Consider the following 27,745-nt stretch of genomic DNA (forward strand, 5'->3'; position numbering starts at 1 on the left):
TGCCCTGAACAGCTACAGTATAAATCCCAGAGTAGAAGTTTTAGGGCAATTTGATATGACAAACAGATGGTGGAGAATAACAATGAGATGGCTGAAGCACATTAATGCCAGGAAACCTGACTTAGTATATATTTGTATTTCCTATGCCTCGCCTCTCAATTTTCTAGATGAAGTGTATCTTAGTAAAAAGGCCCATATTTCTCTTAACTAGTTCAGTTTTTGAGAGTTTCTTTGAGCCTGAAACTCAAGCCTTAGATAGTGTCTTAAATAACAAGGATTGACGAGCCTGAAGGCAATTTCCATTGCTGCTGTTTCCCTTGGCATTGCAGGACTTAGCTGCTTGGCCTTGGCCTCTGTATTAGAGGCCAGTTCCATCAACCCCCAAAAAATCCAGTTAAAAAACCATGAGTTCTTGACCACCATATTTATCAATTGTGATTAACCTATTCAGCAAGTGATAAACTGATTGAAATTTATTGGTTTTGCTAAGTTCTAATAATAGTTAAATCCTGATTTGCCTGTTAAGGTACATATTTAATTCCAGATCCGCATTTTGTTTTGTTCTTTTTTCCCCCCCTCTCCCTTCTGAATGAAAGCCTGCAAATTAAACAAATTTGAATATCCCTGACATGTAGGGATATATCTGTGGTGTTTACTGAGAGCTGGAGTGTTTCTTCTAAATTTCTATGACTACCTTTTCAGAGCATACCCCATAGGAGAATACCCTTGCAAGACCAAATCAGCTGCTGCCATTATGCTGATGATCATGAATAATCTGGATCCCTCAGTGGCTCAGGTAAGGTGCAGCAAAAGGAAGCTGGATTCATAGGGAGCAGCAAATCTGCAAGATACTTCCTGTATGTGCTCTCACATAAATACTGAAAATTTTAGACATACAGGCACTATATACAGGGGCTTGGTCACTGCCTGAAACACAAGTAGAGCTCAGCTCGTGGTACAGCTGATTTTGAAAAATAATACTTTTTCCCCTTTTATGATGTTACTTCCTGATTTCAAGAACCTAGAGGATTTTGATGCAATAAGCTCTAGAAAAGATTTATTACTGAGATTACAAAAGTAGCTTGGAGATACAGCGAGAGGTTTCAGAAAAGTGCTGGCATGATGATTGTTAAATTGTCTTTTTCAGTTTCCTCAGGAGCTTGTCACTTATGGAGGAAATGGGCAGGTCTTCAGCAACTGGGCACAGGTAGGACAGTGCTGGTTTTGCAGCTTGCTTAACAAAACCAGTTTCACCCTCCCCCACGCGCATTCTGCTTAAGCAGTTCAGGATAGTTCTTGGCAGTCGTTGCCTCAAAACACTCCAAAACATCCTGTTTGGATAGAGGAATGCTCGGTTGGGAACTGCAGAGATGGGGAGAGCTTTATTTAGCGAGGAGAGCACGGACAGCCCAACAGAAACACTAAACATGATACCATGAACGTACCAAACTGTATACGATGATATAAAGACCAGTCTTGTCCTTCTCTGATGCATATGTGTTTTTTTTATACCTCTGTATTTTCCACAGATAGTGTCTAAGAAACTAAAAAGTGTATCTTATGTTTGTGTTACTTTTGCAACATTTTTCACAAGCAGTGGAATAAAACTAAGGCTTTGATTTAAGGAAGTGCAGTCTTTAGGTTTTTTTCCTAGCAAATCAGATTAGCTGTAAATATTTGTGCTAGCTGGCCAGTTCATGGTGCACTTTACTATGAACCCTGATTTTCTAAGAATAATGGCAGGTGGGTAAAAGTCTCTCTAAAATGAAAGCTAGGATGTTTTAAGTTGTGGTTGTATAATCTCTGTTCTCCTATATAAAAAAGGTCAATAAATACACTCATTTTAATCTACAAAATGCATGCAGGAAACATTTGCAGGAGATCTTTGGAATCAGCAGCATATTTAGAATTGTGATTTTGAGGGCCAAATTCATTGTGTTAAGGAAAAAAAGGCTCTGGGTCTGAATGCTCTACAGGTGTGTGGTGGCAGGAGGAACATTGAATGAACCACCATCCTGAGTGTCTGTGGGTAGGCACAGATGTGGTTATTGGGAATGCACCTCCAGGTTCCCCAAGGCCACAGAGGTGGGGCAGGTGGAAAAGCACCTTTGAGTTTTGGAATGGGCCTGTAGAAAGCAACATCACAATGTGGAGGGCAGCATCACTCCTGAGGTTTGGGAAGGTCCTGATTTCTGATTCTGTAGCTTACATAAGCAAAAGCTGACTTAAGGAGCCAGGTTTTGTCATGAAGGATCACATATGCACCTTGTTGTGGCTCTATCTGAATCTGACCTCTTGCTTATTAATGAATCCCAGCAAAACTGATGTGTAAGTGGAGTTCCTAGTTAGGGGAGAGGAACAAATTCCTCACCACAACATGGGACTGAGTGACCTAGGGTTTCTTCCCAGTTAGGGGTTTTTCATTTGTGGTTAAAAGAAAAATCACACTTCAGTTTCCCAATCTGGTAAATGGAAGTTAAATGGAAGACTTAGGCAGATTTTGAGGCAAAACTGTTCTGACTTTTTTTGAAACAAAGTTACCATGGCAATCCACACCATTTCTTTATTCTGTGTATCAATTAGTAAACACCATTTAACTGTTCCCTGTTGACTACATGAGTGTTACAGCATTTCTGAGGTGAGCAGTGCCAGCAGTTTATATAGGGGCCCTTATTGGCCTGACATTCCTTAGGCAGATGCTGAGCTGCAAGGTGAGGTAGAAGTGCTGCCAAAGTCAGAAATATTCTCTTTTTCTCTTGTTCTCATCCAAGCCAGACCTATGACCTGCAGTTGTTTCACAGCAGAACAAACAAAACATTTTTTGTTTTGCCTGCTTAGAGTAGCAATCACATGAATGATTCAGTTGCCACAGAACATTTTATTCTGTTTGTAGCTTGAAAACAGCATATTTAAAAAAAAGTAAAATCTATCATTGCAAAATTCCTAGGAAAATGGTTCAGTTTGGTTTACATAATCCATGCAGACTTTTGCTTTTCTTCTGGATAATTTCAAATGAGAGAATTATAGTCCAGAGCTAACTTTATAAGCCTGCAGACAACAGACCTGCTCTTTAAGATGAGAAAGGCTCTCAGGTTTTTGCTTCCTTGTTACTAGTTATGGCTTTCAATGGAAGAAGATGTATTTATCTCACACCTTCTAGTTTTATCAGAATGTTGTTCCCAGATTGCTGAAGAGTTGAGAGTCCAACCAGTTACCTGTTCTGTCCTACAAAGAGAATTTGCTTGTTCAGTATTTTTCATGAAACAAAACCAAAATGTAAAAAGCAAGACAGTAACTCTACTAACTTTCTCTTGTTCCCTTAACCTTGCAGCTTGAGAAACTGACTGGATTAGAAGGGACTGGTCTCAAATCTGTACTATTTTAAATTCAGATCAAAGCCACAACTACAGAGCTTAAGTGCCCATGACAACTGTGTTTGTTTATTTGTCACTGATACCTTGTTTCTGTGTCCCTACAGAAACACCAGTTTTCAAGTAATTGTTGAATTCCAATATTGCATGGGAAAGCTTCTCTCAGGCAGAGCTGTCACATACTAAGAGTCCTGTGGAATACAATGGGCTTTGTCACAGGCAGTGATGGATGAGGGGTAAATTTATAGTCAGCTTAGGTGATCAAAGTGTACTTTTTGGCATTCATCAAGAGTAACTTTTGAATTATGCAGATAGAGTTGAGATGTATTTATTTGTAAGCTCCTGGGTGTATCAAGCTGTTTCTTCAGTGTCCACAATGAAAGCTGAGTTTTTTTATTTGAGAAGAAAAACTACTTCATTTTTAAGTGCACATTTTAATAGCCATTTATTGAACAGACAACAAGCATTAGATGCTGAAAATCAGATTAGGATGAACGATAAGCATGAGTATTTAATCAATTCTGTGTCTTCAGAAAGATTGCCAGAAAGTGCCAGATCCAAATGTTTAACCTCAAGATAAAATTAGAATGGCTTTAAAAGTGAAGGATTTCTGGGGCTTCTACTGGAGAAATTATTCTGGAACTTATTCAGACTCTTGCTAGTCTGATTTATGTTTCCTGCTGAGTGATACCCCTTAAAGGACTTTATTAAAAGAAAGAATGTGTTGAGAACTCTGGCTGTTATTCCGTATGTGAGTACACCTCGTTATCTCTAAAACTACCTTCATTCTCAAAGTTTACCCCATAAATGTAAGATGGAAGCAGACTCCTTCTTTTCCTTGCTTTTCCTTTCAGTTCTGGTTGGTAATGCACTACTTGTCAGAGATGACAGAAGAGCAAACACTAGTAATGTACAGTGGGCATCCTCTGGGACTCTTCCCCAGCCATCCCCGTGCTCCTCGTTTAATCATTACTAATGGCATGGTAGGTATTAGCATCTTGTTTTCTTTCACTTCTTCTTCTGTTTAATTTTCAAGTGTTGGCTGAATTAAAACACTATTTATATTATCCACATTTACAACAATGCGTGAGAGAATTTGGGGTCCAAATTCTGCAGCCTTTATTCCAGTACAGTTGCACTCATCTCACATGTGCTGATCTGCAGTGATGGAGGAAACAATCCTCTCCTTATTAGACAACCTCTGCTCTTACTGAACCTGAGCTGTACGTGTTCTTGACCAAAACAGTTCATCTAGGCTCAGTTTGGAAGATTTAAAAGCTCTCAGTAAGCAAAAAGATGATTACTAATCAGTGGCTCAGATATCTGGACTGCTTTGCTTGGAAGGGAAGCTGGACAAGTGAAAATACTGGTTTATTGCCAGTCTTTTGAGCCATTCAATATCTATCTCCCTGCAGGCTACTTTTTGCATGGAAATCACAATGCCAGAAAGACTGGACATCTTTTTTTTTTTTTAATACTAGAATGCATGAAACAAAACACCTGAATTACTTCTCCTGTTTTTCACTGTTTCTCTATGTGTGTGACCACAGTTAGAGAAATGTGGGCTGTTAAAAATACCTGCTTAAATCTCTAATTTGCTTATGTGGATTCTATTTTGATTTTTTTTCTTAGGTTATTCCCAACTATTCCTCCAGAGATGAATATGAGAAGATGTTTGCTTTGGGAGTAACAATGTAAGAAGATAGCTCACTATTAAAATATATCAAATACTTGACTAAAATGTAATTCAGACATCAAGCAGCGGCTGGTTAAAATTTCTAATGCAGATGGATTTCAACTGTGCTGCATAAATTCCTGATGCTGCAAAGCATTAATGCACACTTAAGTGGAATTGCTTTGGAGTTTGAGTTATGTTCAGCCACATATATAAGGATGTAATTGAGGTCTGCCAGGAATTAATATTAGGTTTATGTGAGAGGCTTGGCTGAACAGCAGCCTGAAGCCTTAATCATAAACCACTTATAGCACTGGCTAGTTCCACTTTGCAGAGGCTGCTTTGCAGCTTATGGAAAATGTAAGTTATGAAACATTCTTTCAGGCTAAGAGAAATTTTGAAGTAGTAAAGTATCTATTTTTTTAATTATTTTTACATACTTTTTAATATTTTTACAAACTACTGTCGATCTAGTTGATGAGCACAAGATTATTATTCTTTTGGGTACCATGGAGAGAATAAACTAAAACAGCTGTCTCCCTTCTCTGGGAATTTATAGAAATGTGAACAAACATTTTGGGCTAACAAATTAAAACACAGCTATGTGTCTGAAAACCAATGGCATAAAGGTGCCAACAAGGTGAAAAGGAGTGTCCTTGTGTCCTACTCACTATGCTAAATTCCGAGACAAATTTACCCTCAGTTTTTGATCAGTGCAGTTTTGAACTCAATTTAACGAGCTAAACACTCTTCTAGAAATGTTTTGGTGCATTGCTAATGATAAAACTCCATTAAGATGTCAATTTGATAATAGCAGACCTTGAACAACAAATCAAAACACAGAGGTTTTTCTGTTATACCGAAAACACAGGTAGAGAACTCCTTCCAGCCTGAGTGAGGTGTGGTCTCACTGTGTTCATTGCTGTCTCTAGGTATGGTCAGATGACTGCAGGGAGCTACTGCTACATTGGGCCTCAGGGGATAGTACATGGGACTGTGGTAAGAAACTGGGAAACATCTGTGTGTCAGTACCTTTTGGAGGAGGTTTTCTCCCACAGTGTCTGGTGGCTGGAGGGAATTGGGTTGCTGTGAGAGGATGTTCTGGCTACTAAAGAAATTCTCGTTGCCTGCTCCTTAAACAATTAGTGGTTTTCCACTTAGATGCATCTTATCCAGAACACAGACCTGAAGGGATTTGCAGTCAAGGTCTCAATCTGAGCTCATATTTAGCTACAATACGTCAAGTACAAATTGACCAAATGTGTTCTATAAAAACCTTTTCTTGCCTGTTTTCCTTAGCTATCCTTTGCAGCCATCCTTAACAAGTCTCTGTACCTCAAGAGTAGCATATTGGGAAGCACTGATTATTTTATTTCATGGTGAGAGAAATAAACATAATCAGGACAGATGGTTTCATAACATCGCTTTGTGACAGGTTTCCTTCTTAAAAGATTAAAACTGTTCCATGATGCCAGTACCACAGAGCTTTTCTGTTTGCAAAAGGGACAGAAGATCTTTAAATTTTAGGGACTCTAGGGAAAATATCTCCTGGTGATGGCTCTATTTGCTGCGTGCAGCTCACAGTGCTCAATGCCGGCCGCCGCTACTTGAAGGCAGAAGATCTGTCTGGGAAGGTGTTTGTGACTTCTGGTCTCGGAGGGATGAGTGGGGCTCAAGCCAAGGCTGCAGTCATTGCTGGGTGTGTGGGCATCGTTGCAGAGGTGAGAGCAATACTGCTTTTGTTCTGTCTTCTCTCCTTCATGTGCTGAATCAGAACCCCCATTCTTTCTCAAGTGCCTCAAGTAATCCTAACAAAAAGAAAGATACTCCTTTCTAAGATCTGTCTGTCCTTTTCATTGCTGAGCATTTTTCAGTGCTATTCGTTCACTGGATCAGACTGCAAAGATATGTAATTAACTACTTATGATTGCTTCACAAATGATGTAGAATGATGTTGTTAGATGAGCTCCCAGTGCTTCAACTACCCTCATTTCATGTGTGAAAAGGTGTAACTTCTACAGGCGATTCCCATGAGAGCAGCATTCTCTTATGCCAAAAATCGTCATGTTAAAAAGGTGTTAATTATAATATCTAACTTTGATTAATCTTTAAAGCCTCTGGCACCCTTAGGGGCAATAGAAAGTACCTTTTAAAAATGTTGGTGTGGTTCACTCACCAAGATTGGGCCTAATGTAGTTGCTTAGTGTTGTGATTCCTTGAAGCCAGTGGGATTTTTTTAAGTGGGCTTCTGAGGCTAATCACAAGCACTTATGAGAACTGCAGTTTGTAGACAAAGAAGGTAAGTTCTGCTGAGAGAAAATGCTGATGGAGGAGAAGTTCTGTAGTACCATTTTCCTTGTTTCTGAAGCTCTCCCACTGTATATATTCGTTGAACAGAGTCTCTCATCCTGATATAATGTTTCTCTGTTCTAAATACGATAAAGCAGACCAGTTATTTCCTCCCATAAACAAAGATAATCTAATAATGATTTGTGATTTAAACACTGGTAATGCCCAAGCAATCACAATAGTGGATAACAGGATCCACAGATATCTTATCATAGGGTTCTGTTCTAACAACCAGATGGAAGGATGGAGTACAGAAACACTGCAGCAACTTTTAAGAGATCGTTGCTCTGCACTTCTGTGAAAATGGTACTGACTATCTTTAGTAATACTGGTTATTGAGAAACATAAAATAAACATTTCCATGCATTTCTTTTGTCATGACTTAGAATTCAGTTCTTGGAAGAGCAGATACAGGACTGACCAAAATGCACTGAGCTCTCCTGGGTATCTGCAGGTGATGGGATGTTGCTACTGCTACAGAGGAAGGGGGATTTTTGAGAACTAAACTCCAGTTGGAGCTGAATGGAGTGGGAGTTTAGCTTCCTCAGCTAAAGTCATTTAGAGACAGTTATCTGGGAACCCTCTGTTGTGGCCATGTCACGTTGCAATAGAAAGGATAAAAAAATTATAATATTGCAATCTGACCTAGAGTAGCTACGATTAAACTTCAAAACATAACAGGTCAGACTGCCCACAGGGTGTGCAGTAAACCTGACTGCTCTGCCCAGCTCAGGTCTTGTTCATGGAAGGCTGAGGCTTCATCTGCTTTAGAACAATTGTGCAAAAGTGGTTTTGTGGGCATGTGAGTTTTGCGTGTATTTGAGATCTCCTCAGGTACCCTCTGCAGATGAAATAAATTTATTCAATTTACTATTGAATAAATTATTAATGAATAAATTATCTTTATTCAGACTTCTCTGTCATCACAATCTCTCAAATGCTGGAATACAAAGGAAAGATTCCAGTGAATGCTGTTCACGGCAGTCCTTTGTCCTTTTCATCTCTACGGTTGCAGATGATTTTGTTCAGGAGACTGAATATCGCCTGGTTTTTATCTCCTGTGAGATGATCCTGGTCGGAAATGAGACTCAGGAGCACATGTGGATAACTATATATATGTACATATTATTTGTTTAAGAAACTGTTTATGCAAATGGCGCTGAACTCTGCAAGAGAGATTGTTTTATCAGCCAGGGCTTCTGAAGCTCTGACTGAAGGGATTAATGGTGCAAGTCTTTTACCTCTTCTGTTTGACAGGAAGCAGATTGTAATTTTATGAAATAATTGCGTGGAGGGCCAGACTGTCTCCTCTGAGCTGCACTGAGCTCTCTGGGGTTACACTGGAGGCAACATTTGACCATCATCTTTATGCAATTTTTTAAACATACTGAGGTGCTGATGAAAAATGAGCGTATTTTTGAAAGTGTGTTTCAAAGGAAGCTAGTTTTCTTGAGTATGCTGGCAGGTCTGTGAAGGACTGAGAATGTCAGAGAGGGCTAAAGTAAAATATGTAGGATGTGGTAACATTTAAATAGATCTGATCTGTGTTATGTGGGGATTTAAATGAACTGAATTCCTGTAATTCATACAGACCACTTAATATCTTTCCTCCTGTGCTGATTTAAATAACTCAAAAGAAGCTGTCCCCCACGGCACCTGACTTTATTGAATAATTCCATTGGCAGTGACACTATTATTATCATAATCCGGGGTTTTGGAAGGATAGTCTTTATTACTCATGTGGAAAATTATGGAAGGTTTCTCATGCTAAGAATAATTGGGAAAGAAAAGGTTTCCTGGTGTTCAAGCAACTCCTGAATACAGAACCTAATTAATTTACATGTAAATATGTTCTTAATGAGAAAGAATGAAAATTATGGGGATGGAATATAAAGAAGTAAAAAATACTTTAATGAAATAGAAGTTAGGTTATGTGTTCTCATGCACACACACCACTGTGGGTGTTTTAAATCTGTTGCTACCACAGAATATTGGCTTAAACTAATTTTGCCTCTTGCTTTATGCCACTTATAGCTCATTATAAAAGTATTAATGGATGTGCAAGTTCATACACAGGCACAGATTCCATATTAATGGTTCAAAGCCTCCACAGTTTGTCCATCCATCTATATTTTTATGCAGCTGTCTCTTGGGCACATCCACACTGGCACACACAGAAACTGAGCCCAGAAGAGAGTACAGCTTTGGGACTGAGCTTGTTTGGGGCTTCAAATTTCAAACGAGGGAATTAAAGACAGTCTTGTTTTGATCTGTGCTATTTTTTGGTGGCATTAGCCAGCTGGGACAAGAAGGTGCCTTCCCCTTTTCTGTATTTGGTTGAGATTTTCAACCAGCAGTCCAAGAACAAAGGTAAGGGTCAATTTTATTCAGCAAACCACAGCTTTATCTTGGGCCACCTGGCAGAAACATCTCTCTGAGCTGATCAAAGAAAATATTTTCTTAATCAATTAAAAATACAATTTTCACAGAAAATAACCAGATTTTAAAAATAAATTGGAAATATTTTGGCTTTTTAACATAATTGTGAAGAAAAACAGTAAGAAAAATATTACCTCTTGCACAACTTTAATGATAAATTTTGGTTTGTAGAATATTTTAGGAGGTGATGTATCAAGTCTATTTCTTGCTTTGAGCGAGGAGTAAAAGAGAACAGAAAGTGTAAAAAACATCAGAGGTAAAAAATAAATATTTGAACAATAATTTTGGATATTATATCTTGATTACATATAGATATATCTCAAGGTAATAGCAGGGCTATTACCTTTACCTTTTTGCTACTATTTCTTGCAGGGTAATTGAAAAACTAAAGGTAAAAGTGACTACGTAGGGGGAACAGGAGTTTTCAGATCTCTGCTATTACTCCTAGGTTGATGAAGCAGCACTTCTGAAACGTCACAAGCAGGGATGGCTGATGGAAATCTCTAACAACCTGGACCATTGCATGGCTCGCCTTAGGTATGACTTGCAACATAATTCAGGGAGTTTATCTCTGCTTCCTAACCCTCACTTCACATCTTTCCTGCCTTGTACCATTTCAGTGTACATGTCAGAGGTGTTGAGGGATACTCTTCTTATTCCAAGTCTGCTTTGGAATGCAAACCCAGTTTCCCGAGCTGCAGCAATCATTGTTAGTAACTACTAATAATTCATATAATTTGGATATGTTAAATGTGTCCTCATTCAGTTTCATGAATATGCATAGAGCAATTACAACTGATGTTACACTTGAAGCATCACTCAAGTTTTATGGAATCTGTGATTAACAATTATGAAAAGATCGAAAGATCTGTTTTCTAGATTAGTGTTGAAAACTACATGCAGACTTTTTTGCTGGCTTTGATTCTGTGTGGGATATACTTTGCAAGATGAAATGAGGTGCATTTTCTTCAACCCATCTTTTTATTCTTTTCTAGAGAAGCAAGAAAGAATAAGATTGCCCTTAGTTTGGGTTACCATGGGAATGTGGTAGATCTATGGTAAGTAGCATGTATGGCTAATGAATACATTAATGCTCTGGCTTGTTAGTCCATCTGGAATTAATTCCCAAACTTGGAAAAGACATTAAATCTAGTGCTGAGTACATTACTCTGGATGTTAATGAAAAACTATTGTCAAAAGAGAGATCTTCATCCTTGTGTTCCAGTTCCCAGTTGCTTCTCTCACGTTCCTCCTTTCTTTATGGAACAATAAATGGCTTAGGGAAAGAAATTCCAGGATTCTGCATAAGATGAAAAAAGAATTTATCTATTTCCTTGTAATCTTTCACTGATTGCAAGATTGCAAGAAAATGTCTTTGACTTCAGTGAATCATAGCCATGTTCAGGTTGGAAGGGACCTTAAAGGTCATCTAATTCCAACCCCCTGCCCCAAGCAGGGAACCTACCATGAGGCCAAGTTTACCTGGGTCCCAACCAGCCTGGTCTTGAACACTTCCAGAAATGAGAAGCCCACAGCCTATCTGGACAACTTGTTCCAGTTCTCACCACCCTTATAATAAAGAATTTCTTGTTCATATCTAGTCTAAACTGTCCCTCAGCTTAAGGCCATTCCTTCTTTTCCTATCACTACATGTCCTCATGAAAAGTTCCTCTCCAGCCTTCTTGTAAAGTACTGGAAGGCTGCTGTAAGTGAAGAATAGAAGTACTGAGGTACTGATTAAATAAAAATAATAAAATAATGGGTAGAAATCCTGGGGCTCTTGAGGTTTTATTCAGTGGTAACTCTTGTTGTCACACCATATACCAAGGGCTGACTCATCTCACCTCATCATCCAGTCATACCAGCATTCCTGCATAGGAAAATGTGAAGTATAAAAGTTGCACCTAAATCTTCAGCTCCATCACTTCCTACCTCCTGGCTTAGCCTCCTGCAAATCCTTATCCAAGGGCCTACTTTCACAAACAACCTTTTGGACTGGAAGAAATTCTCCCGAAAGAAGATCCAGACTGTGAAATGACAGCTTATGTTCAACCACTCCATCTACTGTCTTCCCCAGGGAGAGGCTGGTCTGTGAGCTGGACAAAACAGGAGAGCTGCTGGTTGACCTGGGATCTGACCAAACTTCATGTCACAACCCATTTAATGGGGGGTACTATCCAGTACAGCTCGGCTTTGAGGAAGCAAAGCAGCTCCTTTCCACCGATCCAGGGAAGTTCCGGACCCTGGTACAAGAGAGGTAAATGTTTTGGCAATATGTCTTTTTAACCTTCAAGTTTAGTTCTGCTTAGCATCTTGATTTCAAGAAGCCTACTCCTGATTTAGAAGTTTGCAAGTGAAATTGGACATTACAAAGAGAACAATTTGGCATAATTTATATGTAAATAAAGCTGTACTGTAGTTCTTAACTGGTCCTTTCAAGGAGAGTGCTCCTACACTCATTTTGTTCACCTTGGATAATCCTGGTGGAGACTTTTTACTAGTAGAAGGTAGAATATGGGCATAACATCTATATGACTTTGGATGAGGGACCAACAAGAACCTTTCCAGTTTCCCCAATTCTGTGTCCTACTAATCTAAGACAAAGCTAACAGAAAGGTAAATTTCTGTGAGGAACTAACTTCTAACAAGCTAGATATGGCCTAAAAAAAAAAAATCCATTCTCATTTGATAGTCATTGATCTATCTCCAGAACTCCAAGAAGTTACACTTATGTGTGTACAAGTCTGTATGCAACTATGCATTGATATTAGAACTAGACAAAATATTAGGTGGAAATGTTATCACAGGGACCAGCCCTGAAGAAGGCCCATTATGGGAAAGAAAGGGCCATGTGGGCTGTTTTGGCCAAGAGTGAGGCCAGAACAATGATGTTAAGCCATTTTCAGCTTTTCTGTCTCTGCTCTGTGAACTTCTGAAGCCGTTGAGCAGTTTTGTGTAGTCTGTTTTTTGTTATTGCCATCCACCCCCAGATCTGGCTGCATTGCTTTGCTGAAAGATGTGACCCCTCATTGCCAATGAATGAAGTTCCCTTAATGAGTGTAAACTACTTCAAGATTTGGGGATAACAGGTGCTACAGAGACTGAGAGCATCTCAATTGTTGATTTATGGGTTTATGCTTAAATTTATCTGGAGTCTTTCATTTCCATCTGTCACCCCTACTCCCATACTGTTAGTGAGTTCACAGTATTATTCTCTTTGATATTTCATCAATCTCAAGAATAACTGTTTCCTTTTTCTTCCAGTCTGAGGAGGCATGTGGCTGCTATTAACAAACTTGCTGATAAGGGCATGTTTTTTTGGGATTATGGCAATGCTTTTCTCTTGGAAGCTCAAAGGGCTGGTGAGTAGATCCTGTACTTGTAGGTGGAAACAAGGACAATCCTGTATGCATCTTCCCAGCTGCATATGTTGGTAGAATGGGGCTGGCCACTGTTATTTTAACTCTTTACCCTCTCTTTCTCTCTTGTTCTCTGAGACCCCTGACCCTCCCTGGATGAGATACAGCCTTCATGGGAACGTAGGTGCAATAGGGGCTAACATTATACAGGGATTTTTGCACTGAATCACTGATTATTAAAATTCTCTTCCAGGTGCTGATGTTGAGAAAAAAGGAGCAAATAAAACAGAATTTCGATATCCTTCCTATGTTCAGCACATTATGGGGTATGTTGGGCAGAGTTTGGAATATGCTCTTAAGTGCCTTGTGACTCCTTCTGTTTAGTGGGGAGTACTACAGAGATTAGTGCAAATTTGCAGTGTGCTATGAAGGATCAAAAGAACACCAACACTGGTTGGAAAACTGATCTTGCAGGTGTTATGCCAGAGTTAGTCTGGGTTGAAACATTGCCAGATCAAAATTCTTCAGTCCTTCACATAAAATAGCTTCATTTTGTCTTTGTATAAATTTTCTTTTAAGCAGTTCTACTCGAAAGAAGAGCCAAGTCACAGCCTCAAACTGTAACTATGGGCAACCTCACTTGTAGGTGCTAAAAATGGAGAGTTTGTCTCTTCAGCGCCAAATGTCCAGAACCCAATTCCAGCTCATCAAAGCCTATGTCTACACTGAAGTTAAAGGCGTGTCTGAAAGATGACACTCCTCTGCCCATGTCTCCAGCCTCTTACCCAAGCTGTACATGCAGCTTGTGGAAGGAAACAGCTGAACCCAGGTCTGTTGAGGGACTGGATTTATAACTCATTTTTCCTCTGACTCATGCTTTAACTTGCCTGTGCCACATGAATAAGAGCTTGACCATAGAGTAAGGCACCAACCAGACTAGATCTTCCCTTCCGGACCTCAACTGAAGCGTGTCTTGCTATTGTATGTAAACAATGTGGGCAGCAAATGAGTCTGGACTCAGGCACTGGTTCAGAACCTACACTTGTCTGATAGTGCAGATGCACTCAGGGTTAGCCTGGGTTAAGGGCACAAAGACCAGGCAGCAGGCAGAGTATATTTGATGAAGCAGAATTAAAATTGCAAGTCATCTGGTGATGCACTTGTTTGATTGAACTGCCCAGCATGACTTTCAAAATCCTGGCCTGACTGTGTTTTTATACAGTGGTTTATGGCTGCATGAAACACCACTGTTTAATTTCTCAGTTAATGGTCCTTGATGCTTCTGTTTGGATTAGTTCATTGAAAATGTTTCAAATTCTTCCGTCTCCAGCTAATGAAAGAAAAGCACTGCTAGCAGCCAGGATAAATAAGGAAAGAATTTCAACTATCTCTTAATGAAACATGTTCTATTCCCAGGGACATTTTTTCCCTGGGATTTGGGCCATTCCGCTGGGTTTGTACCTCAGGTGACCCAAAGGACCTTGCTACGACTGACTCCATTGCCATGTCAGTGCTGGAGGACTCCATACGGAAGGGAGGTAAGACATCATCCCATGCCCCTGCCACTGGGGCTGCTTCTGGAGAGAGAAGGATACTGAGAGTTGGAAAATGTGTGTTAGCTTTTGGCTTAAAACATAGAAAGCAGGCTCTTTCATTTTCCATGTGGGCAGAAAACCCCGCTGTTCTCCAAACCCCTGTAAGGAGTGTAACCAGTAGGTAAAACATAAAAGCACCGCGGATATTGATCCCATAGCTATTGTGCAATTTTGGCTAAGAACATTTATTTTAACTTTGTTACAGGTTGTCCTGAACTTTGTCACCTTGAAACTTTAAGGCAAACAGTATCTTTCATCAACAGGTCTCCAAGAGTAATTTAAGGAGTCAAATTGCTTTTCCCCTGTCTTACAGGTGAATGAGGCATGGGAATCTAGGGAGGTTTTCAGGAGGTTAGCAAGGAGATCAGTGGCAGGAAACCCAGGTTTCATGGGTGTGGTGCTCCATCCAGTGTCATTTTTTTGTGATTACAATTTTGAGGGGTTTTTTTGTCATTTGTTAATAAATTGCCAGCTATTTCTGTTCACTGGTGGAATAAATTTGGAATACCTGCATGGCTTTGTATGCTACTCTAGGATCAAGAAATGACACTGCCTTTCATTCTTCCACACCTCTGAAAAAGGAATTATTACTGTTATCCTCTGCTTATGAATGGAAATTGAGACAAAGCTAATTTTGTGTCAGCAAACATAAATCCTGATCTTTCAGGTTGCAGTGGAAGGTCCTACTTCTTTCCTTTTCTTGGTCCACCTTTACAGTCAGACAGCAGACTCAAAGACTTGTCATTGTCCCCTAGCACTAAAGTCCTCAGCTTTTTTATTTCCAGAGAGCAGAGCTTTATGCTTTTCAGAATCAACAAAAGAATCCTTGAATTCTGAGGAATTCCTCGGGATCAAAAGGAGAAGGATCACAAATCCAAAACCTATTTTATGAGAAGGAGAGCATAATATTTTTTCCCCTGGTAATTTAAAATATTTGTTGCTTCTTTAGTGGAAGTCATCATTTGAAATACAAGTAGAATTGTGAAAATTTTGAATGCTCTCTGGTTAACTCTGAAAAAATTATCAGTGTGAGGATCCTGAATGGTATTTTTAGAAAGGATATATACCATGTTCAGATGTCTCATTCGGAACAAAACTACTGTTGTCTTCCCATAATGTAAGGCTGATGTTCAGCCTCCTTTTCCTCCCATGAGATGAGTTATTGATAGAGTGGGTCTGACCCTGCAAGGTCCTTAGTTCTGTGTGTTCTCCTAATCTTTCCTTAGAGGCCATCTTCAAGAAATGCAACAACCTCAAGGTGCTTGCTCTGGTCTATGGATATTGAAACTTCCATGTTTTTAAAACTGGCCCCTTGGCTTTACTAAAGGGAGGATAAAATCCAATACTATAGTGCTGGATCTGTCTTCAGAAATTTGCAGTAACTCTTCTACCATGTACTGCAGCCTCCAGAGGTCTTCTCCCAGGACTGAACCAATGCATGACCTTTTGAATGGTTTGCATTGCAAGACTGGGAAATGAATCAGTTACTGTGTACACAGCAGTATGGGGGTGTTTATATAGATGTAATGTAAAGCTGGGGAGAGAACTCTCTTGCACAGACAAAAAGCATTGAACTGTTGCTTGTATATTCTTAATGTAAACGAAAAATTACATTTAAAAAAATCCCAACAAGTGAAAACAGGCTTAAGGGCAAGGCTATTATTTGATTTGTTGTTGAATTTGGCAGGACAATGGGAATTTGATTCAAAGAGAAAGAAGAACTGAATTTGGGCAGAAAAAACCCAGCTATTCATGCATATGTGTTCTTGAATATTCCACCTGCTGTCCACTTTCTATGAGACCTGGATTCGGACCAAAGTTCAGGGTCTGGATAACCTCACACACATCTAAAATCTGAACATATTGTTGATATTTATGAAAGAATCCATTATGAAAACAGTAGTTTCACTATCTAATTGTACCTGAGCTTTTAAGATCACTTTTGCATTAGAGATGCAGCAACTGATTATTGGGGTGTAACTTGGATTTACAAACTCTGTGATAATTTGAAAGTTGGGCTGATGCATAACAATATAAATCTCCCAAGAGCAAAAGGAGCCAGTCTGTGTTGCTTGGGACTATTTCTCTGAGTACACAGTGCTTTCTAATGCCTTTAAAACTCTAAATATGTACAAGGGCTTATGAAATACCACAAGCAACACAGTAACTTGCCTGACTTCAAAGCACATTTCTGTTGGGATGGGGAGGTGAGGCAGCAGTATAGCAAATGAGACACATGGAGGTACTCTAAAGTTAAAGTTATTCTAAAAGAAGCTGTAAGATTTTTTTCAATTGCAGGAAGTAAGACTAAATAAAAGGGAGGACTCCTCACTTCCCCAGGGATAACTGATGAAATCAAACTTTGGACACATCACTATTTAGGAGAGAGAATACGACTGTTTATTGGAGCTGGCTGGGAGGGACAGATGTGCTGTGTTGATATAGGTCCTTGTAGCCAGTATTCTCACCTGGCTTCTCTTCTGGATATGTTCTGAAGAACTTACAGACAGTAAGATCCTTTCTATAAGTCTTTGCACTGTGAAGTATGAAATATGGTACATGTTCTTTGAGATAGTTTATAAAAGTGATAGAAAGGATCCCTTCTCTGGTTTTGTTTGGGTTTTTTTGTTTGTTTTTTGGAGTAACTCCTGTAAACTCATTATATATCTACAGTACCTAAGTGAACACTGCCCCTTGCTTTCTAGAGGCTGCTTCCTTAAAGCTTATGAGTGGCAGCACAATCCTATTAGGACAGCACTAGCAGATGTTTCATCTTTTACTCCCTGCAAAGTGAAGTGCTGACATGTTAATCCTCACAGCAGAGTTTAGAAGCTATCACTTGGAGCCAACCCCTAGAGCACTGACAGGTCTTTTTAGGATCATTAAAGCTCTCTGTATGGAAGGTCTGTCTCTGCCGGAATGAGCATATTTTTCATTTCCATTTAACAATGTGTTTAACACAGGTTAAATACGAGTATCTTGCTTCTCCCTCTCTCCTTTTTTGACTTTTGCTCTGCGTAACTGCTGCCTCATGGAAAGGCAGCAGTCTAAACACGCTTCTCAGTGGACAGTTTCAAGTTAGCAGAGTGCAGTTTCTGCAGTTTGACTTTCAAACGTAAGTTTTGTGTACGTTATAAATTGACCTGAGAATGGGTAAGTGCTGAAAGGTAAAGGAGAACGTTCCATCTTGGCATCTGCAGAAAGGATTGACTTGAAGCTCCAACGCATGAACAAGTCACTGTGGCTCAGCATGTTGTCACACCAGCCGAGCCCTGGTAGATGGCCATGTCCCTCAGGGCAAGTTAATGTGACATAGCTTAGCCCACAGAGGAAGAGCTTATAGGCAGTAGCTTCTTCAGCCACTGCAACCTCATCTGAGCTGTAAAAGCCCTGTAAATTAGATAGAAAGGCAATGTTTCTGTCCCATTTCATACCCCCTCTTTTGTTACTCACTGCAGATTGTGCCATGCCTTTGGGGGCAGTTGATTGTACTGAGGCCACCATGTAGCTGATGGATATGTGCCATATTTCACGGTCTTTTACTTCAAATATCTTTATTATTACTCCTCCTTGGTTTGACTTATTGAGGTGGAATGGCACAGATACAAATGAGAGAAGAAACTAGAGAATATAAACCCATTATATATATTTCTCTTCTTCATCAACAAAATATATATATCTAAACAAGATGTAGAATGGATTTACACATAATGTAGCTACTCCATAATATGTTTTTCTGTGCAGTTTTTTTCCCATAGTAATGCAAGGCAACATGCCTCAGTTTGTAGGGTAAGAGATCTCAGCTTTATCTTTGGATGAAAACATTCACAAGGACCATTTAGTACAGAATAACTGCTGTGCTATAAATTTATATCCCAGCATTGGTGTAACTTATCCTCAAGTACATGTTGCCAGCTGCTTCTGAGAATTTCTGCTAGCTGTCTCAAAAGAGAGATTTACTACCTGGTGCAAGACTGAACTGTAGTACCCAACGTCATGGAGTTTGATAAACTTTCTAATCTAGTGAAGGCCTTTAGTCTTCACTAAATACATGGACATTTAGCAGGCAGCAAGCCAGGTGACCATAAAATGTACATGTAACCCATATTTCAAGGTTAAATTTAGTTTACTGAAGATCCAAATGGGAGTTACTGTTCCAGCTGTCTCCTGGGTGACATATTGTACCTTTCTCTAAATATGTGGTGCAGTTACTGCATCAGCTGCACAGAGGACTCTATACAGCATTTCCTATATGCGTGCTTATATCTGAGAGTAGAATGTGACTTCCTAGTGCTGCCAGAGGAATTAATGTAAATTTGGAGCATATTGCATTAATTTTCAGACCCTATTTTTTCCTTGCTTTCTCTTGCAAGTGAGCACATCTGTGAAGCAGCAGTACCATGACAACATCCGCTGGATTCGGGAAGCTGGCAGGCACAGCTTGGTAAGTTCACAACCTCCTTCAGCAGATGTGACTGCTCCTGGTCCTAAATGCAGTGCTTGAACACTGGGGTGAAAAGCAGGAGTGGGCATGAATGAGAACACTGGCTGTAGTTCCCAGGGCTGACAATTTAAATCTCCCTCTCCACAGCAGAGTCTTAGGGAGAGCTGAAACAGTTATTTGTCTTGATTACCTCATCTGGAAATGTTAAAATAATGCAGCAATATCTACTCTCCTATCTGGAATGAAACATATCAGTCATTCATGCTCCACCTCAGTTGTAAGCACCCTTCTTTCAGAGCACTGTTCAAAATGTCTCCCTTGGCACTGATTTGGGCCAGCCTCTTCATGCCTGCAGTGCCCAGAACTCTTTTCAAAGCGGGTGATAAGGTGAGAGCTGCCATCATTCTGCATTGTGGGAAGCAGGATGCCAGTGGAGCATCCTTCGTTTTCTTTCAGGGCAGGCTCTCCTGTGAAGCAAACCACTAATGCTGTAGAGCTCATATGTACTTTCCTAATCGGGAAGCCAGGTTGGTCTGTGGGGTGGAGAGCAGCAGAGCTGTGAAGCACAGGTGATCTGTGCCATGTTTTGTTCCCACATTTCCTTTCCCTTCCAGCCTGCTATCAGATGTTCCAAATCTCTGCATCTCAGCTGCTGCTAAGGGATTTGTTGATAGAGGGATTATAGCCCAGCAATCAGGTTGATTTAAAAAGTCGAGTTTATTGGACTAGCAGCTGAATATGGAAATACATCTCATGGATTGTGTGGGTGGAGATAAAACTAAGTTCAAAGAGGGTTTTAATTTCTTTTCTTCTGGAAGCTAGATGCTTCTGGAGAATTAATCTGCACTTTTCTCTATAGAAGGGAAGGGGTCACTCCTGTGACTTCATTCATCTGGGGCCTGAAGATAAACTAGCTGCAGAGAACCTTATCATTCTGTCATTTTTCTTTTCCAGGTTGTTGGCTCTCAAGCTAGAATCTTATATTCTGATCAGAGGGGTCGTGTGTCTATAGCTGTGGCTATTAATAAAGCGATTTCTGAAGGAAAGATTAAGGTTTGCCTTTTTTGTCTTGATATGGTCTGGGTAATTGTGTTTAATATCTGAGACTGGAGTGGCAGGTGGTAAAGGAGGACTGCAACCAGTGAGACCAGAAATGCAATTTACAGGGAACCAGTTTCTTCTAGTGTATGTTAGAGTTCAGTCCTTCTCTCTGCCTGCCACTCATATTGCACTATGTAATAGGGGAGAGATGGGTTTAAAAATTCTCTGAAATAGGCTACCTTTTTTTCCATGGTGGGAATCTGCCTTATTTTCTGTTTGGACATCTAGAAGCACAACACATCATTTCGTGATTTGCTGAGAACACAAGGCAGGGATCTAACACTCTAACACTCCTCAGTAGTGTCCCAAATATTAGAGGTAACAAGAGACTGTGCTGCTCCCCAGTCCTTCTTCCCCTCTATCCCTCACTTGCAACCATATTTTACAGCTAGAGAAAGCTCTGCAGTCAATTTGCATTGCATGTATGCATGAAGAAAATGTTGAGGCTTCACACTGCCCCTGTAGAGCATAATGCCAATATCTTACTCATCTGGGTAAAATCCCACTGATTCTGTGTGGTGATAGTAACAGTACATACTGTGGGCAAGACTGGGTAGAGATTTTGTAAGTTCTTCATGAATATTGTAGGTAGATGTACAATGTGACATCCTGGGGGAGACCAAATTCCTGAAGGTACCACCCAGCAATTAGACCTGGTACTTGGGGTTGTCCTGTGCAGCGCCAGGAGGTGGATTTATGTTCTTGTGGATCCCCTCCTACTCAGGATGTTCTTTGATTACTTGTTGTGTGTACAGCAGCATCAGACCAAGACAATGTCACTTGTTTATCTCCATCTCTTTTATAGTTGGATCACAATTACCCTTATTAAAGGAGCAAATTCAAGTAAAACTTAGAATGGATTCTATCTGGAAAGGTCTGGTTTTTGTTACTTAGAAAATGTTAGTTAAATAATTCAAATGCTGTTGACCCACTCAGGATTCCAAGTGAAGGTCACTGCAAGCTAGTCTCATAAAATAAACCTGACCAGCCGGAGCACTCCCTTGGAGCTATGACTGACAAGGTCAGACTCCCAGGCCCTTTGGATTTTGTTGCCCTTCTTTTGTTTCTGCAAATCTCCATTCCTGCTCTTGCAATCTGGGTGCTCATGTGTATTTTCAGTGATTTTCTAATTCACTGCCAGCATAAAACAGAGTCAGTTAACTCCAGACCACACCATGCCAAGAGTTGAATTATTCTTATATAAACCTAGTGCATGGCAAATGATAATGAATACCTTCAAGCTGATATTTATTCATACTGTCAATTAAATTCAAGACCAAGAATGGACTTGTTCGAGGTACATGAAATCACTGATTTTTATTGTTAAGTTTTTAGTCTAAAGTCATTAAAAAACCACAAAATTGTGAAACTTTGTACTATGAATTTAATTTTCAACAGCAAACACAACTTTCTGAATGAAGACCTTTGCATACTGAAATGCCTTTTTAAAATTTCAGCAAAGAAATGCTTGGATGAAATAACCTCACTACTTCCCCTCTTCTATCTGCCCTCCTTTGAGGATGCCATTGGCATAAAAGCAGGCTGTTGTTCTTTGTTATGGTGGCTTTCATGAACAGTATGTGAACAACTGTTTTAGAATAAATAATAACAGGCAGAAACGGAGTTTTGGGGGGTTTAAGAGAGAGGGGGCAAAGGTGAGATTTGAAATGACCTAAGACAGAAGTGAATTCAGCAGATGATGATCCTCAGTAGCAATGCCAATCCATGAAGGATTCCACTTTCTTGTCCTTGGCTTTTTCCAGGCTCCAGTAGTCCTCAGCCGAGATCACCACGACGTGAGTGGGACTGACAGTCCTTTCAGAGAAACGTCAAACATTTATGATGGATCCGCCTTTTGTGCAGGTCAGTGGAGCAGCTGAGACTTGTCTGCCTGGGCAAGCAAGGAAATGGCTTTAAAAGAGAAATAAGTAGTTTTTTATGCAACATTTTAAAAAATGTTTTTGTTTAACCCTTTAATCCCAATTAATCAGATTTCCTGAGAAGCTTTGTGGGATTTAGTAGTAACACAGACATGAATGTGGAGCTCTTTATAGAGGACAGGTCCTGGAAGTGCAGTGAAGATGCACCAGATGTACCTGAACGTAAATGGAGAGCAGTCTCAGATGACTGTTTTCTGGTTGACTTTAACTTTGCACCTCACTGTTTCAAACAGGTGATCCAAGCAGAGTTACAGCCATATTTCTGTGGAATCCACAGGATCAAAATCAGGGCTATCATAGTATTCTGCTTAAAGCAAAAAAGGTTCACAGCTTCTTTCATTCCATTGCCTTAAGACTCAAGAAAATAATCTAGAGTTTCTGAAAGGAACTTTTCTGCTCAAAAGGGAACACATTCTGATAGTAAAGGCATAAGAATGGAAGTCAGGCATTGTGGATTAGATTACATTCACTTATGGTGTGACTGTGGGCAAATCATGTCGATTTGTTATACAAAAGCAATCTTTAATGCTACACACCTGACCTGAGCTAAGCAGACTGCTTTTAAGTTTTTGAAGTGATGCTTTAGAGAAATAAATGCAAGAAACACCAGATTGGAAATCCACAAAAAAAAAAAAAAAAAAGGTAAGTATGAAGCACTAAGCAATTTCTAACCAAAATCTTCCTCACTTTTCCATCCATAAAGTGGAAATTATGATAATAGCTTTAGCCTAGTAGTGTTTCCATATGTCATGAACTGACAATCACAAAGAGGTGTGAAATTGGAGGATCTGCTGCTATAGAAGGAGAAATTATGATAGAGGTAGCTGAGCATATTGAATTACTTCCATTATGGGAATTCATAATAGAACCAAATTATGGTACAATTTTAAGGATAAAAGTTCCCTGCTATCTTAACTGGATTTCCTGGTGAAATTAGGCTTTTAGCTGTATCTATCAGTCCCACTTCCCACATTTTAAGTGTGTTGGCTCGTTCTAATGGGCCAAATGAATAGAGCTCTTGAATAATGTTGGTTTCTGCCAAGATATAAGAAAATGGTGCAGCTGCACTGAGAACAGCAATCCAAAGCAATGTCTCCATCAAAGGCCTTAGCAACATAAGTAAATGGGAGGCAATGTCCTCAGAAGAGGGCAACAGAAACAAGGCTTGCTAAACCCCATTGCTCATCATCCTTTGTGGGTCTCTTTGCATTTTGTGATTTACATGAACCATTTTCCTTCTCCAAGGGCTTATCTAAAGCTGGTTGACCACTGATACTGCTGATCTTTGAAACCAGGCCTAACTCTGTTTTACCAGATGAGCCTCTGGAGATAATAAAAGAACACCTTAGGTCTTCCTATCCCTTCTTTCCTGTTGTTTTAACACCACCATTTGAACTGGTTCAGGTGAAGTTGTCTCCTCTTTGGCACACAGGACTTTTCCAGAATGTTTGCCTATCTCATTTTGTTTTAAAGTACCTCAGACTGATGGGTTATCACTGCTTTGCACAGTGTATTTCAGCGCAGACATTTGCAGTCAATTCTTTTTATCCAAGCCAAAAGCAGCAGGTTATTGCATTGTTAGTTCACTTGCCATACTCCTTGTCCAACCTCCACTCTTATCATGCTAGTGGCTGAGGAGGAAATTTGTACGTTTTAGAATACGGTGATTTAGATCTCTCCCATTCTATCTTGACAGCACTGTAATTATGATAATTGCATTATTAAAGTGACATAATGTCAGATAAAAGATGCCATAATGGAGCTTTTGACAGGGTTTAACATGGATTAGTGCTCAAATAAACTCATTTTTCCATCAGACACATAACTGGGTCTGTGAATCCAGCTGGTAGGGATATTGTTGTTTTTCTCTTATTTTTCGTGTTAAAAACAAGGCAAATTGTGTATTGAATATCCCCTGAATCAAATATGGACAAATGTTTTCAGTAATTTTCACTCTTGTATCTTCTGTGTGTATCTCTTTCCACCTCTCTGGGTACATGCTTCAGCACATATTGTAGTAAATATCCAAAATTCTAGTGAACAATTTGGTGGAAGTCATGCATTTGATAGTAGTCAAATTACATTTGTTTCCTAAATTATGTTCTTTGAGGGTTTTTTTTGGTCTTGTTTTGGGTTTTTTGGGGGGGTTGTTTGTTAGTTTAGTGTGGAGTTTTTTTAAATAAAAGAAACCTTCTTTGTGGTTTCAGCAGTTCCTGTTCAGGGTAAATTACCCTCATGTTCAGAGAATTGGCATGGACTTTCATCCCAACTTCGTTCCCAGAATGCAACTCCTTAGCTTTTGGCTGATTTTTCTGCACAGGGCTGAAATAACTCTGCACTCAGATCTGAAAATACTTCAGACTTCTGAGAACTGCAAGGTGTGCAGTGTTCCAGATGTCCTCCCCACTTTGAATCCATCCACACAGATATGTCCAGCCTGCTCTTCCATGACTGAGACACCTCAAAGGAGGGGGCTGCACCTCTCTCCATCCTGAGGAGGTATCTCCCAGCTGAGGAGTGGTAGGTCCTTCATCTGCTTGAACTGGAGCAGAAATGCAGAAAGCACCAGAGTCCTCACAAACCACAGGGTGAGACTGCCATTTGCTTCCTCCAGTGAATGGGCAGTGAGTGCAAGGATAGTCTCTTTTGCCTGTTCTTCCCAAGAATGAGATGTTCAGTGTAAATTTGTGAGAGAAGCTGTGAGTAAACTCTGCTTTCACACAGCCACAACGAAGATGTCAATGGAAGGAGTGAGCAGCACAACAGAAAAATGAGTTCAGTATGTGAGATCCATAACACCTTTCCTCTTCTCCTAGACATGGCAGTGCAGAACTTTGTGGGAGATTCGTTCAGAGGAGCAACCTGGGTCGCACTGCACAACGGTGGTGGAGTTGGCTGGTAAGAGTTTGTTTATGTTTCTAAAGCTGGGCTCTGAATCCCATTCCCACTGCTGTGCATGTGTGTGCAGAGGAGAGACAGGAGGGGAACTGCTGAAAAGATGTGTGTAGTACTGGAATAGTACCATGTCATGATGATGGGAAGGATGAGTTTGGTAACAAGAAGTGGGAGGACAAATTATAAGGCAGTGGGGTGTTATAGAGGCTTTTCTAATTAATGCCCACATGTCCAGGAAAAGTGTTTTAAACACTGGCCACAGCACAGTTTGAAGATCCTAATTTGCCAAACAAAAACAGTCTGCTGTGGTCTTTTTAAACAGATTCTACTTTCAGAGTTGTCTTCACACATTCACAGCCAGATTATTAGTGCATGGATTATGTTTAGGTTCCCCCTTAAGCTGTATCTAAATCTATGACCTTAGGAACCCAACGTAAATGCTCATGTGCTGAATTGCAATGAGGGGTTATTGATACAAAACAGCTCAGGTGCCAGCAAACCACACAGTCTTTCAATCCCTCCTCATGCCTGGTAGGATAAAAGACCACAGTTAAGAACTGAATTAAACATCTCCTTCACATGAGAGGCAAAACTTAACAAAATGCCTCAAGTGGGAAGCAGAATGAAACAAGTATTATATATGGAGAGGGAAAGTGACCTCCTCCATGGACACTAAAAGGTTACTCTGGACTGGCAGTAGGGAAAAGAAGAGCCTGGCCACACTGCAGAGTCTTTAGTTATGGTTTGTTGTTTCCAGCATATTCCAGCAAAGCCTCTCCTATTTACTGTCACATCTTCATTTGGTAGTGTCAAAAGTCGAAAGGGCACAACCCTCTATTAAATACCGTAGTGAATCCTCCCACTTCCCTGTTTCAACCAGTGCTGGAATATGCCAACAACAGCAATCCTAAGGGACTTGTAGGAGATGCTATCCTCAGAGACATTTGATGATACTTAATTATTATTCATCTGGATGAGCTGAAATGAGAAAATATCCCTTGAGGTCAGCTGAAGAATTCCCTCTCTGGACTCTTAATTCCTTTGATTTCAATGAGGTAACTACTGCGTAGAAGGTACACGAGAGCAAAATTGAACAACGGGATGAGAAAGCTCTCTAAGGGCTTGGGCACATGGAATGAAAGTTTGCCTTTGCTGATTTCGGTGATAAGAACCCATAGCCAGGCTTTAATTCACAATTTCCATAACTCTGAATGGAAAATATATGCCAGAATGTCTCCCTACTCTGGTCATCTCAGTCTCAGACTTGAGAGATAGCAGCAGACTAATCCTGTCTGAATTGCCTTAACTGAGTTCAACCTTTTAAAACATCTGCTTATGAAATACAAGGAAAGAAAATCACAACACATTGTCCAAAGTATTCAGGATATTTTTATGCTAATTATAAATATTAGTATTGCTAAAATAATTGCTTATGCCATGAATGTTCTTTGCCCATCTGATGCTTAATTCGAAGGATACAAATGATTCTATTTCTTTCTGGCCTCTCTAAGGCCAATCCTTCCTGCACATTTCTAGTCCTTTGGGCAATTCAAAGAGAGGTTGGCTGAATGGTGAGACTGCCCTTACTTCTGGAAAACTGGCACTGACCACACTGCAATTTTAATTATACTGTTTTATTATTTCTTAAGTGGAATTGCATCACAAAAGAAGCTTTACCCCAAGGCAGGGCAGAGGTGCTATAATTTATGTAATGAATCAGAAAATTAGCGTGTGGCTATTTACTGAAATAAAAATACCTCTGGAAAAAGAGGGTTTGCTTATTGTTTTTGTCATTTCCTATGGCTGCCTGGGGGCTTGTCTTTGCAGAACAGTATCTGCTCACCTTGTTCTTGGGAGCAGCCACAGCCCTCTATGATTAAATTACTGTGCTTCAGTGAAGAAAGCAGGGCCTGAAAATTAGGCCTGTCTCTTCCCAAGCCTCAATAAGCCACCATGCTGAGACTCAGATGTGGTAAAAATGTTGTGTCATTAGCTGCTGTGGTCTGGAGAGCCCCCGAAAGCCAGGGCATGACAGGTGGAGCTCTAAAAATCCAGCTGACCTTGCCATAATGAAATCTCCATGTGCTTGTTAAATTCTTCTTGTCATCAGCTGATTTTGAAAAGTGAAAGTGCAAGTGGAAGCTTATATATTTATAAACAAAGACACACACGATCCAAGAGAAATCAAGTGGCTGGAAAGTTTCTGTCCAGGGAGTTAAAAACTGGCAATTGTGCTGTGTTCAGCTGCAGAGTCCTCCCTGCAGAGGCTTGCCTGGAACTACTGAGATCTGCTGCATCTTTCCTAAGAGACTACAGAAGTGCCTTTTCACCTGCTTTAGTTTTTCTGCATTACAGCCTTGTGGGGCAAACAGAAAAAGCAAGATTAATATTTATTTAGCTGGAATCTGCATCACATGTGCTGTTGGAGAGACTTAAGATTAACCTTGACTATAATTACAGCAAATTATTGTTATTGATTTTTGGCAGCTTGTTTCTTTGCTGGAGAATGTATATTAGCACAGAGCCTGAATAACCTGCAGTAACAAAAAGGCAGGAGCAATTTAAGAATCAAACTGC

The 27,745-nt window shown here is 40.0% G+C and overlaps 1 protein-coding gene across 1 annotated transcript in view; it reads left to right on the forward strand.

Moving 5' to 3' along the window:
* UROC1 (urocanate hydratase 1) overlaps positions 1 to 27,745 on the forward strand; it is a 41,105-nt gene that overhangs the window by 8,788 nt on the left and 4,572 nt on the right. The window contains exons 3-18 of the mRNA XM_050312959.1: positions 703 to 796; positions 1,148 to 1,207; positions 4,226 to 4,354; positions 5,004 to 5,065; positions 5,979 to 6,045; positions 6,624 to 6,767; positions 10,283 to 10,371; positions 10,830 to 10,892; positions 11,912 to 12,091; positions 13,099 to 13,196; positions 13,447 to 13,519; positions 14,610 to 14,731; positions 19,162 to 19,232; positions 20,187 to 20,285; positions 22,097 to 22,196; positions 25,090 to 25,171. Coding sequence (XP_050168916.1) covers positions 703 to 796; positions 1,148 to 1,207; positions 4,226 to 4,354; positions 5,004 to 5,065; positions 5,979 to 6,045; positions 6,624 to 6,767; positions 10,283 to 10,371; positions 10,830 to 10,892; positions 11,912 to 12,091; positions 13,099 to 13,196; positions 13,447 to 13,519; positions 14,610 to 14,731; positions 19,162 to 19,232; positions 20,187 to 20,285; positions 22,097 to 22,196; positions 25,090 to 25,171 — 1,533 coding nt within the window. The remainder of the gene's footprint in view (positions 1 to 702; positions 797 to 1,147; positions 1,208 to 4,225; positions 4,355 to 5,003; positions 5,066 to 5,978; positions 6,046 to 6,623; positions 6,768 to 10,282; positions 10,372 to 10,829; positions 10,893 to 11,911; positions 12,092 to 13,098; positions 13,197 to 13,446; positions 13,520 to 14,609; positions 14,732 to 19,161; positions 19,233 to 20,186; positions 20,286 to 22,096; positions 22,197 to 25,089; positions 25,172 to 27,745) is intronic.

This window comes from Myiozetetes cayanensis, unplaced genomic scaffold, assembly GCF_022539395.1.
Source record: "Myiozetetes cayanensis isolate MyiCay16 unplaced genomic scaffold, myiCay2020 scf18, whole genome shotgun sequence".
Taxonomy (NCBI): Eukaryota; Metazoa; Chordata; class Aves; order Passeriformes; family Tyrannidae; genus Myiozetetes; species Myiozetetes cayanensis.